This window comes from Pagrus pagrus (genome assembly GCF_965226575.1).
Source record: "Pagrus pagrus genome assembly, chromosome: 9".
Taxonomy (NCBI): Eukaryota; Metazoa; Chordata; class Actinopteri; order Spariformes; family Sparidae; genus Pagrus; species Pagrus pagrus.
Window position 1 is genome coordinate 25,036,677 of NC_140193.1, and position 13,273 is coordinate 25,049,949.

At 40.1% G+C, this 13,273-nt stretch overlaps 1 protein-coding gene across 1 annotated transcript; it reads left to right on the forward strand.

Annotated features, from left to right (window-relative positions):
- The first annotated feature begins 5,830 nt into the window (after window positions 1-5,830).
- dhrs12 (dehydrogenase/reductase (SDR family) member 12) lies at window positions 5,831-12,660 on the forward strand. The gene is made up of 10 exons (XM_084361855.1): window positions 5,831-5,987; window positions 7,075-7,208; window positions 9,464-9,546; window positions 9,930-10,022; window positions 10,103-10,184; window positions 10,527-10,588; window positions 10,756-10,860; window positions 10,958-11,048; window positions 11,392-11,529; window positions 12,183-12,660. The coding sequence occupies exons 1-10, from the start codon at window positions 5,932-5,934 to the stop codon at window positions 12,293-12,295; spliced, it is 957 nt and encodes a 318-aa protein (XP_084217981.1). The 5' UTR covers window positions 5,831-5,931; the 3' UTR covers window positions 12,296-12,660.
- Window positions 12,661-13,273: the final 613 nt, after the last annotated feature.

Genomic DNA, 13,273 nt, shown 5'->3' on the forward strand with positions numbered 1-13,273 from the left:
ATTAATTCCTCACAGGATTGACGGTGGAAATACAGGTGAATCACTAGGCTTAATCTTAGCCTGGCTGTTAGCCTGGTCTGGAGCAGGCTAGCTGCAGAGAATAAATCACCACAGTAACTTGGCCGGGTTAAGTTTGACCTGCTTTCATGCAACCGACTTGAGGCTAAATTCAGCCAGTATAACCAACATATCCCGGCTTAATCCCTTATCTTGGTTTTGTGCAATCCCCCTCTGGTTTTGCATGTTGACTGTGAAAGAATGCAAATCAATGTTATTCAGCAGTTTTGATCATTGTTGATGTTTCAGCATCTATGATAGCTTGTGTGTGTGTGTGTGTGTGTGTGTGTGTGTGTGTCTTACGCTTATGACCACACCGCCCCGAACGCACCCACTCTGGTGCAACAGGAAGCTCCCTTGAAAGTTATATTGCATGTTCGTTGCTATATTTGTGTTTTTCGTTATGAAACAAGTTATTTTAGAAGTCATTCCCCTTTTGATGTTTGGGGGACCGAAAATTCATGTGCCGACAGCATGGCGACGGATAAAGGACTGGAGAAACGCTACGAGAGACGGATCACGGTGGATGGCAACCAGGAAAAGAGAAGAGGGGGTGGTGTGTGGTGTCTGAACAGATGAAAAGTATTTTAAAAAAGAAAGAAAGTGAGAGAACATATAAACAGGAGAACGAACGAGAGTATGTATGAGGAGGACATTGGGAGGTGGTGGGAGAGTTTGAAAACAAATTAAAAAGTTGATTATAATTTACAGCAGAGAGAGGAATATGAGAGAGAGAGGAGGTTAAAGGGGGAGTGACATAAGGAGGCAGGCTGTGATTTAAAGAACTATATAAGAATTGAAGATGAACTGAAGGAGATAGAACAGAGGAGGTGTGTGGGAAGTCAGAAGCAGGGCTAGATGTGTGATTGAGGGGGAGAAATGCACAAGGTTTTTCTTAGGGCGACAGAGGACGAAGCAAAAGAAGCATTATATGGAACAGGTGGAGGGAAAGGAGGGTGGGAAGATTACTGGTTTTGTAGGGATAGGAGCCGTGGATGAAGAGGGCATGAGGCAGGTGTTGGAGAAGGTGGAAGTGAGGGTGAGCGATGATGACAGGGAGATGTGCGAGGGAGACGTAGGGACGGGACGAATAGAGGCAGCTGTAGCAGGGTTAGGTAGGAACAAAATGTCCGGGGATAGATGGTCTAATTGGGGAATTTTATCTAGAATTTAGGGAGGAAGATAAATTGTTTAGATGGATAGAAGAGAAGGATGAAATGGCATCTGATATGTCGACAGGGCTGGTTAGCATCATACAAAAGAAGGGGAGTAGGAATAGATTGGAAAACCTACAGGTCAATTTGCATGTTGAATACAGATTACAAGATATTAGTACAGGTATTAGCCAATAGGATCAAAAGAGTCAAGGCAGGGAGCACGCAGGCTCACAGTTTACCAGGTAGGAATATAGCAGACACAATAAGCAGCATCAGGGACACAATAGATTATATGAAGAATGGTGAGTTTAGACTTGAACAAAGCATTTGATAGGGTAGACCACCAACACTTATGCAGGGTGTTGGAGAAAGCAGGTTTTGGGCACAGGTTGGCTGGATGGATCAGAAGGATGTATGATAGGGCAGTTAGTTGTGTGAAGATTAGTGGCGTAGCCACAGACACATTCAGGTTAGCGAGGCAGGTGAGCTTATTATATCAGTATGTGGATGACACAACAGTCACAGTGAGGGACAGGGAAAGTATAGCTGAGGTATTAGATAGTTTAGAGCTGTATGGGAGGGCGTCAGGGGCTAAAGCTAACATAGAGAAGTCAGAGATCATGTATAGGACAGCATAGGGAGGATGGAGAGAGGGCTGAAAGCGAAGCAGGATTACTTCAGAGTGTTAGGTGTCAATAAAGTGAACAGTGAACAGCAATAGGAAGACATTAGGGTTTTGGAGGCACTCGGGGTTGGGGATGAAAAGGAAGGTGGTGGTTGTCAATGCGTTGGTTATGAGTAAGCTTGTGTATGTAATGAATATGCTGGATGTACCTGAGAGAGTGTTGAATGAGGTGGAGAGATTAGTGAGTGAGTTTCTGTGGGATGGGAAGGGAGTCAGGATAGCCAGGGAGGTGATGGAGAATGAGCATGAGGATGGAGGGCTGAAACTGATTAATTTAGAAAAGAAAAAAAAAGCACTTATGGTGAAAATGAGATATTTAAGAAAGAGGGAGGATCATATATGGAAGGTGTTTTAAAAGGGGCTATTGATAAACATGGAGGGTGTGAAGAATGGTGTTTATGGAACTGAAGAAAGGGATGTTGAGTTGAGTGTCTGATTTCTACAAGGAAGGTTCCTGGGTCTTGGGGAGAGTTTGTAAAATATGAACCGTTTTTTTCTTAACATTCTTATTCTGACCGGAGTGTTTCGGCTATGGTAAAAATAATTTAAGTTAATATTTATTTTGTTTTGTTTTGCATTCTGTTGCTTTGGGGTTTTTATTTTAGCCAGAGTGTTTTGGCTGCAGGTCCTTTAGTCAAAATGTATTTTTGTCTAGAGAATTGTTTACCCAGCGTTCAATGGCTGCTATATTCACTTTTAATTTATTTCAAGAGCTGTTTTGAACAATAGAATGAGCAGCCATGCTCTGCTTTTGTTTTTGTGTTATTATTTGTAAATAATGTACATTGTTTAGCTATTTGTATTTTTGATAATAAAAGATTTTTTAAAAAGGAAGCTGAGCAGGGTCGGGCCTGGTTTTACTTGGACAGGAGACTGCCTGGGAGTACCAGGTACTGTGACCTTTTCCTTCTCACCTGTGACCAGCAGATGGCGCTGTTCCTTCTTTAGGGACAGACGGACAGATAGACGGATGGATGGATGGCTAGATGGATAGATAGATGGAGTGGCCAGCTTTACTGGAGCACTTCATTAATCACAGTGGAAATATGACGCGTTACAGCAGACACACATGAATCACAAAAAAACAAAATCTCGTCTCATCTTTCATCAGCAGAGGGCTGATGAAATAATAGAAAAGGTTCATAAATTGTCTTTCCATTTCATTTAACTAGCCTATATTTAACTGATTTCTTATTTATTTCATTTCAATTTAATAAATGTTATATATCGATGCAATATAAACAGATTTAATGTCTATACTGCAGCTATTTTTTATATTATAATTGTTTTGTTTTCACATACGTGAAAACGCAAAAGTACGTATTTATATATAAGTACATATATAGTATATATGTATATATATTTAAATGAAATTTAAAAAAAACTTGATCGAATATTAATATAATAATATTAATATATATAATGTGTTGTATCAGAAACTACACAATTTGTTCTACACTACATTTATATTTGTACATTTTATCACTGGTCGAGAGTAATGTGTGTTGTAATAAATCCAATAAACTATGTACTTTTGAAGGTTATAAGTATTTAATTTAGGTCAGAGTCTGAAACGCTTTTTAATTACAGGACGTTTTATTGTTGCACTCTGTCGCAGCCAAACACCCGCTGCGATTCAATGCGCCAAGACAAAAGTAAAACATGAAGGAGAGCGGCAGGTTTAGTTTTGGCTGGTCCTTCATATTTCTTCAAAAGGATATCACGACAGTACTGTGTCTCTTACAGAGAAAAAGATATTGTCAGAAGTGGGATTCGAACCCACGCCTCCATTCGGAGACCAGAAGTCCCATTCACAGGAAGGTTGTACACCTTGAGTCTGGCGCCTTAGACCGCTCGGCCATCCTGACAACTATGCTCAAATGTCGGCCAGAAGGCTGTTTGACTGCTGCTCACTAATGTGCTACTGGTAAATACTTTGCTATCGTTTTGAACACAACAAAAAACTTCAGCTGCTGGATGGGCTGCTGAAGTCAGGAGTGTGCTTCCGCAGAATGTGACATCACAGTCATTAGCAGAGTGATCGTGTGCATTGACATCAGATCTAAGACACACTTTGACGTGTAGTCTAGCTACAAGTGTTAAAAGACGTCTCAGAGAGCTACGCCATGCTTTCGGTTACACTGATAATACGTGTTAGTGTTGGATTTGGTCTTTTAATGTGATTTTTCAAAGTACAGAGCTACATAATATAGCCAGTGTTAGCATTTGAAGAGAATACATAGCTCGTAACATGGTCACTGAACACACAACAGGGGAGCTGTAGTATCACAGCAGCTATAAAGAGCTTGTGTGTGCAGTGGTCCATCGATTACGGCCGGGTCGGGCCGGGTTTAACTTGGACAGAAGACCGCCCGGGAGTACCAGGTGCTGTGAGCGTCTCCTTCTCACCTGTGACCAGCAGAGGGCGCTGTTCCTTCTTCAGTGGAGTGGGCTTTGACAGACAGATCGATCAGTACAGAGACAAACAGGTAGATAGAGGCTCCACTTGGGCCCCTGGTTATGCTGCTGGGGGGCTGGGGGTTTGGGGGGGCGGCTCTTGCTTGACTCTCCTTGCGCCCTTTGTAGCCCTACTCCTCACTGCCAGATATGAATCACTTTATCATCATCATTACAGCTGTTATTATACTATATTATTTTGCCTATAAGACTCATCGTCTCTTGTCAGTTTTGTATTATTATTATTATTATTATTTTTATTATTATTATTATTATTATTATTATTGTTGTTGTTGTTGTTGTTGTTGTTATCAATAATATTATTATTATCATTATTATACTGTAGCAGTAAGACTGAATATGACTATAATCACCCCAGGCCTTATATATGTTTATGTATGTGTGCATGTGTATGTGTATGTACACGTGTGTGTGTGTGTATATATATATATATATATATATATATATATATTCTTTTCCTCCTCTCTTCACCCTCTCGCTATCTCTCTCTTTCTCTCCCACCCCTTTTCTCCTTTACTCTTCCCACCACTCAGAAGCCATACTCCTGACTGTCAAACATACTTAAACACATACTGTATACTCTGCCTAATCACTATAAGCACGACCTCTGGACACTGACCGACCACATTAATTTTAACTGTTTGTTATTGTCTGTTTTTTCTGACCATCATCGACCATTTTGTCTTCCTTATTGTTGTTTAGTGTTTGTTTGTGTTTGCTTTTATTGTTCTGTCTGCACTGTTTTTTCTTAGGTAAACTTTATCACCAATTTTTTTTAAAAAGAAGTACATAACAAAATGCAATAATAATACAATTAAGACCAAATGTAAAATGTTCAACTAACAGTGACAAGTCATAATTGAAGTGGTTTCAAATGAAACCATCTCCAGCGGAGTGATGGTCTTAACTCCCGCCGACATCACCATGGGACCTCAGTTTTTAGCTGGGTGCAAAACATTTTAGCCTCAAACGGCATGTGTAGCAGAGTTAGCGTTTAGGCTCCTTGTGGAGTCCTTGCTGCTGATACTTTTACACATTAAACATTGCAACGGTGTCAAAAGTATTGTCAGAAGTGGGATTCGAACCCACGCCTCCATTCGGAGACCAGAAATCCCGTTCACAGGAAGGTTTCACCTTGAGTCTGGCGCCTTAGACCACTCGGCCATCCTGACAACTGTGCAAAATCGGCTTACAGAAAGGCTTAAGTATTGATATATCCCACATTCCTCTTTGTGACTGTTGGGTGTCGGTGATAACACTGTCTCCTCCTTTCAAGTTTCTGACATGTTTTCGTCAAGCTTAATACGTAAAACTCAAAATAGCGGCAGCTGTTTAACAGCGGCTAGCGATTTACCAATGTTGACAGTAACGAAGGAATTCATCCACCAGGGGCGCTGTAAAGAGATTTCAAAAATACTTCCGGTGGTCATACCAGTGACTCCCCGCCCACTCCACTACATAACCAGCCCCAGTCTGTCTTATGAAACTCAAGCACCGGTGTTTGTGTGACTCCGCCGTCTGTAACTCACTCCTCACACAGACTGACTCTAAAAGATGTCGTTTTACAGGAATGCCGTCTGGTTTGTGAAAGGACTCCAAGAGTACACAAAGTAAGTGCAGCGTTTGATTTCTACTGAGAACCTGAGAGGTGAAGAGGTCAGATCTCTGGTAGTTAACTGTTTACCTGATCCTCCTCAACCTTGACATCGGCCTTACACAGTTATTGGTTAACTAACAGTGTCACACACGATCATGTGTCGTGTTGCAACCACGTTATGAAATGTCAGATTATTAACGCTGCATGGACAGAAAACAGAACAAAGCTGTGAAATGTCACTATGAGAAGCCACAGGTGGTCAGTATCTGACATATTTACATGATCGATAACATACATGATAACTCAATTTGAATAAAGTACTGTCCATTTTTTTCCACTGAATAGTTTATTTATTTATTATTATGACAGATATTTTCTATATATTTTCACTGATGCAGCACTCTGAAGGAGGAAACTGCTCCATTGAAAACAGTCATTCATGATACTATTTTTGATCTGTCTTATATTGAATTAGTGTCTCTCATAATATGATAACAATGGCACAATATCACTAAAGTACAAATACACCCTAACTTCTGCCAAATCCAAGTGAGAAATGATGGACTACAGAGTAGGGGTAGAATTATTAACAATTATCTGGGCTGATATTCAGCATTTTTGCAATTATCATCATCTCTGATTTTTCTGCCAGACTGCTGATAAAATAAAAATGTGTTACTTCGGCTCTGATGCAGCGTCCTCTCACACAGTGTCCTGTTCACAACACTATCTGACTGGTTACACAAATTAACTGCCTGTAAAACACTGAATAATCTGGATCTGCAAAGTAACTAACAAAACGATACTTTAGAATAATACTTGAGTAAATTGTACTTTATTTCATCACTGGTTGTTCTAAATTTTGACAGAAAGAGTTTCATTTTTACTGCAAATGAATATCTGTCCCACATATCAGTTTTCAGTCTCCTTGATTTCTAATAATCGGTATCGGCCATGATAAAGCCAAATCGGCGGACCCTGACTATAGAGTCATTAAATTGTTAAGCGGTTCACAGAGTTTCACAGACAGGTGAGTCAGCTTTTATTAGTGCATGAAGGTGCTGCTGAGTATTCACTGGACTGCTCTCTGATCGTCACAGGAGTGGCTATGAAGCAGCAGCAAGGCATTTTGCTCCAGCAGACCTGGATGTAAACCTAAGTGGGAGGTCCTTCATGATAACAGGGGCCAACAGTGGGATAGGAAAAGCCACAGCGCAGGAAATAGCCATCAGAGGTGAGTTTGGCAACACCACAGAAGAAGAACACTACCCCTCGCCTTTCTGTCACAACCATGTCATTGTGCTAAAGTGCAGGAGAACAAGACATTGGAACATTTGCTGTAATGTTCTTTAAACTCTACCTTTCTAGTCTGGCTGTTGATCAGAATGGAATTATTTTTATTGTTTATATATTTAGGGTCCGGGCAGCTAAGCTGCCAGGAACCTATTGTATTCCTAGGAATTCTTTCTTTCTTTCTTCTTCTTCTTCCGAGGAAGTCATACTTCCCATGGGCGAAAACTCACCAAACTTTACAGAAATGTCCGGCCCCATGCCAGATTTACTTAATTCCAAGGACATGTCAATATTCCTCCTGGGGGGGGCACAATAAGCATTTAAATTTAAAAACTTTAAAAATACCTACAAAATCAACAGTACATGCTACAGTTTTGAAGCTTTCACCAAACTGTAGCCCCAATACTGCTGAAACTTTAGTCCACTTAAACTCATTACAAATTATGAAGTCCATCACTCAGTTTTTTTCAAAACCTGTAAAACTTGTAAAACCTATCTCCTCCCACAATTTTTGCCCAATTGTCACCAAACTTGCTAGAGAGCATCTTCAGACCGTCCTCGTTTCTCGGATTTTTGATTTATCAAAAATTAAGCCTACAGTGCATCAAAATGTTTGACTGTAAACAGTACTGTAAACATATACTATCAAATTCTTGCTAAATACATTTTCAATCTTCCTGAAAAAAATTGAGAATATTTTGCAGTCATGGTTGATGGAGTTTGGCAAATATCAGAATTTTATCTCAAAAACTGAATTTTTGAGAACATTTTGAATTCTGCTCTCATGGGAACAACTGGAGTCAATGGAAGAGTGGCATTTTTAAACATCAAATTTTCTCTTATGAAGCAAAACACTTTAAGTTAAAAACAAATCACCAACATTTCCATGCTGTCAAGATGCAATTTATGTATTATCAGATTTTTGTTCAGGTAACAGAATTTCTGACATTTTGACCATTTTTGAAATCTGCCTTGACAACAGCTGCCCGGACAGTGACTCCCTGAGTCGACAAATGAAGCCACACAGCAGGTCTCACTTCCAGCCAATTAGCTCAGTGAGTTAGGAGCTGGTGCTTGGTCAGGGGTTGTGGGTTCAAGACCCAGCAAGGATGATGATGATAACAGATCAAAATGTCAGATGTCCTCAACGTAAAACACAAGACCATTGTCCTGACGGTGGCATCACAGCAAGCCTCTAAATTAAATAAAAACAAATAGCTTGGACTGGACCATGGACGAAAGCTAACCAAATTTTGCACAAAGGTCCAGTCTCATGCCAGATTACCTCAGCTGTAAACCCAAGCCAATAGTCCTGATGGTGGTGCTACAGCAAGCGTCTAAAGTTCAAACCTTTGAAAATTCATAACAAATCAACCATACTTGCTACAGCTTCAGAACTTTCATCAAACTGTAGCCTCAATATTGAAGAAACTTTTGTACATTTAAACCTATTAAAAATTATGAAGTACATCACTCAGTTTTTTTTCTAAAAACTGTAAAACTTCTTAAACCTATTTCCTCTCTCCTCCTTTGATTTATCAAAAATTGACCCTCAAAAACTGAATTTTTCACAGCATTTTAAATTTTTCTTTCATGGGAACAACTGGAGTCAATGCAATGATGACATAGCTAAACACCAGTTATTCACTTATGGAGCAAATCAATCATTTTTAAAATTACCAACATCTCCATGCTGCAATATGTGTATTTTCAGAATTTTGTCTTGATAACTGAATTTTTTACAGTGGTTTCAAATCTGCCTGCACAACAGTGAATGGCTTACTCAATTTGTGAAGCCACTGTTGTATTCCCACTTGCCAATTAGCTCAGAGCGACAGTCTTTGGTTCCAGAAGTTGTGGGTTCAATACTCAAGTGGTCCAAAATGAACATTGTTGTCAACTGTCTTGTCTTCCTATTCTCCTGTTTGTTGCTCAGAATTGCCTAAATTTGCCAAAAATAGCCCGGACCCGACCCATTGCTGCGCAGCAGCTATAATTTATGTTTGTTTTTCATGTGTGCTGTTGTTTTACTCCTTTCTATTTCTGCTTTCTTTTGTAATTCACCCGTGAAACGCTAACTGCCGTTTAACTTTGATGCATTGATTGACACCTCATCAGCACAGCCTGTTTCAGACCAAAATGACAAGGGCAGGTCAAATTGTTAAGGTGGTGGACGTTACTGCTGTCTCATTGCAGGAGGAACAGTTCACATGGTCTGTCGGAACAAGGGGCGAGCAGAAGCAGCCAGAGATGAAATTGTGGAACAGAGTAAAAATCAGGTGAGCAGTCTGTTGCCTGTCTGTCTGTCCTAAAGGAGAGATCCCTACCCTTATTAACGTTATCATAAAAACATTTTTTAAAGATCATAGTCCTGTTTTATATTTATGCTTACATGAATCCTTACATTTGAAGACATAAGTACTCTGACTAGTTTATTCATTTATCCTGTAACTGAGTACAATGAGGGATCACTCTTGTGGACAGATACAGATACTGGATGATGTTGATAAGTATTTCTGAGTTTTAATTTGTTCGTAAGGAAACAATAATAATGCAATTCTCAGCATTACGAGCCACCAGCAGTTAAAGCTTGTTTGAGTTGTGCTCTTCTCTTTTCAACAGAAAAGGTTTGACAGTGTTTCTGTTTCCTGTTTATTGTCAGAATGTTCACATCCACATCGTCGACATGTCCAGCGCGAGAGAAGTGTGGGAGTTCGCACAGAACTTCTCACAGAGCGACACTGTACATGTGCTGGTAGGTGCCGGCAGATATTTATTTGTTCATCTGTAATACACACGCTGGTTTGTGTCGTCACTGAACCTCTTGTTCACCAGATTAACAACGCAGGCTGTATGGTGAACCAGAGAGAGTTAACTCAGGAGGGTTTGGAGAAGAACTTCGCCACAAATACACTCGGTAAGATATTTTTAAATACTTGTTCCAAAGCAAAACCTGAGTTTGGAAACAATACTACACTGTAGACATGTGTTTGACACAAACAACTTATGCCAAAGTTCTTAAATGTAAGTGTTTAAACAAGAGCTTTAATTCACACAACTATAATAAACCGTCCAGTATGAATTTAAGGAAATATTGGTGTGAATTAGGTAATACTGGGATGAAAACTTTGACCTCACATTTGGTTCTTGTCAGCTGTTTATACTCTGCAGGCAGAATTGATCGACTTTGGATTGTCAGCTATAGCAGACAAGTGTTGCTGAACCAGCCTCTGTGCTTACCTTTTTTTTTTTTTTTCAGGTACGTACATCCTCACCACAGCATTGATACCTGCACTGACGAATGTTGAAGACCCAAGAGTGGTGGGTTGAGTTTTGACTGAAAAAACACCCGTCATGTCAAAAAATAACGAGACACAAATCTGCTGTCAAAGACACTTTTTACCAGCAGACCTCTGCACGAGGGCGGACTCACTGTGTGTGTGTGTGTGTGTTATTAAAAGAATAGGATATGTACTATCTCCTGCCAGGTCACTGTGTCGTCAGGGGGCATGCTCACACAGAAGCTGAACGTGGACGACCTCCAGTTTGAGAAGGGGACGTTCGATGGCACCATGGCCTACGCTCAGAACAAAGTAAAGGAGACTGATTCACAACAACCGTACAGCTGGACAGAAGCCCCTGCAGCACGCATCTGTGTTTTCATGTGTTTTTGTGTTGTCATTTCAACAGAGGCAACAGGTGATCCTCACAGAGAGATGGGCCAATCAGCACAAAGAGGTCCACTTCTCCTGCATGCACCCGGGCTGGGCAGACACACCAGGTAAACAGAGCTGTTTAGAGCTGTGGTCAAAGCGCTGATTCACTGACCAAAACTTTCAAGGATGAAGAAAAAAGCCTCGATAAATGATCCTGACTAAAGCTTAGTTTTGCCTGTTTTCACAGACGAACAAAAATATATTTTAAAAGCTGTAAATTTGATTTGATTATCTGAAGTTTTAAAGTATCAGTTGAGCTGATTCTGCTCTAAACACAGCTGAATAACCAAAATGATAAATTACACTTAAAACGATAAACACATTCTAAATACCAGAGCAACAAAATCAAATCAGTGCTGTGTACTTTGCTGTACAGTAAACATTGCAGTTTTGTTTTTCTCTCTGCAGCTGTTCAGACGTCCATGCCTTCATTCCACGCTAAGATGCAGTCCAAACTGAGGACGGAGGCCATGGGGGCCGACACTGCGGTGTGGCTCGCTGTGTCTGCAGCCGCCAGGACGCAGCCGAGCGGACTCTTCTTCCAGGGTCGGTCTTTGTACAACTTAATGGAACTTGTGTCGTTGTTTTTCTGCTTTCACAACTTTTCATTTTGACAAGAGAAGCAGGAGTCAAAGCATAATTCATGCCACAACAATGCCACTCAGATATTTTAGCCTCTTGTAGCCAAGAGTTCTGGTTCTGCTGCACATTTATTGAATGTTTTTGTGTCAGTGCTTGGGGTTAAACTTGTTTCTAGCAGCATTGGTGGAGCCTTCAGCAGCTAAAAGACAGATACCTTTCTCAAGAGTTAAAAGGATAGTGAAAACTTCCCATCAGCAGCATGATAATGTTGGTGTATTAAATATATAAGAATATATAATAAAAGTGCAATATTTATTGACAAATAGATTTGAGAGTGGTAGACAAAGTAATGGCATACTGGAGTAAAGTATACTTCATATTTGTTCATGAATATGTTAGTTTATGATATTTTGCTTCAGGAAGGATTCAGGTTCAATTAGCAGATTTTCCTGCTGGAGTCAGAATGAATATATAAACTACGTTTTGTGGAGCCTTTAATGTGTCACTGTGGGCGTGTCGGAAGCGCACAGACCTGATATCAAAACAAACAAATGAAGGCTTCTTGTGACTTCTTCTTGGTCCTGCCGTCTCACGTGTTTTTATCACATTTCTTCCAGATCGCAAAGCGGTGGCGACACACCTGCCGCTGGCCTCGTCCAGGTCCACGCCGCCGGAGCAGGAGAAGCTTATGGCGGCGCTGGAGGAGTTCTCCCTCAAGTTCAAACCTTAATATGTCTGTAAATGGACCAAGCACTCCTCAATAATTATTAATGTTTACATAATCATGTTTCTCAAGGCTTTTTAACACATCTCACTGATTGTTGAAAGAGCAGATGTCACTAAAAACAGACTCTCCAAGTGCAGTTAGATTGTGATACTGGGGCTTTTATGTACTACACTCCAAATTAGGCCTCAGGAAAATCTGAATCGCTTTCTAGTGTATTCATCAAGCTTATGTGGAGAAATGTATCAATCACTGTGGTTTTAATAGAAATGTTTTCAAAGTGTACATTAATTTCTGTAAAATATATAGTTTAATTTGATGGTCCGGTTCAGTTTTGGTTATTTTCAAATTAAAAGTATTTATACATGGTTCTTTCTCGTCTGCGTCAGTGTGTGTGTGTCATGTGTGAAAAGTAGGTATGTAACATCTCTGGCTGGATGAAGGATACAGAGTGTGAGCTAAAGAGCAGTAAACCTTCAGGTCACGTCCAGGTCTTTTGTATGCCAGTACCCATGTGGCTCAGTCACGTCAGGTCAAAATGAAATGCTACAGGCCAGGTTCAGGTCTCACTTTGAGGCCCATCTTCGTCTACTGCTATGGTTATCTATAAAGCCATATAGATGTGGATTTTTTTGTAGATATGTCTCTTCAATTGTGTACTTCACAGTAACATACAGGACTGTGTTAAGTACCAAGAATGTTTTCTTTGGCCTCTGAAGCTCTGACGGAGACACAAAGTTGTAATATTATTCAGTAAAATGGTCAAATCATAAGCACTTTAAATGGAAATGTCATTTTCATTTATATTTTACTAATATTCACATATTCTCATCCTTTTGTGTATTATTCACTGCAACAAATGAGCTGATCACTCACATGATTTCAACAGTTTGGCAACCAATGAATTGTGTAAGTGATCCAAGTAAAAATGGCAAACATCAGCCGGATCCAGCTGTTCAGATGTTGCTGCTTTCTCTCTATTTT

Coding starts and splice junctions, on each gene's coding strand:
- dhrs12 (XM_084361855.1), top strand. CDS start 5,932: ATGTCGTTTTACAGGAATGCCGTCTGGTTTGTGAAAGGACTCCAAGAG. Junction 5,988..7,074: donor GGACTCCAAGAGTACACAAA/GTAAGTGCAGCG, acceptor TGATCGTCACAG/GAGTGGCTATGAAGCAGCAG. Junction 11,049..11,391: donor GGGCTGGGCAGACACACCAG/GTAAACAGAGCT, acceptor TTCTCTCTGCAG/CTGTTCAGACGTCCATGCCT.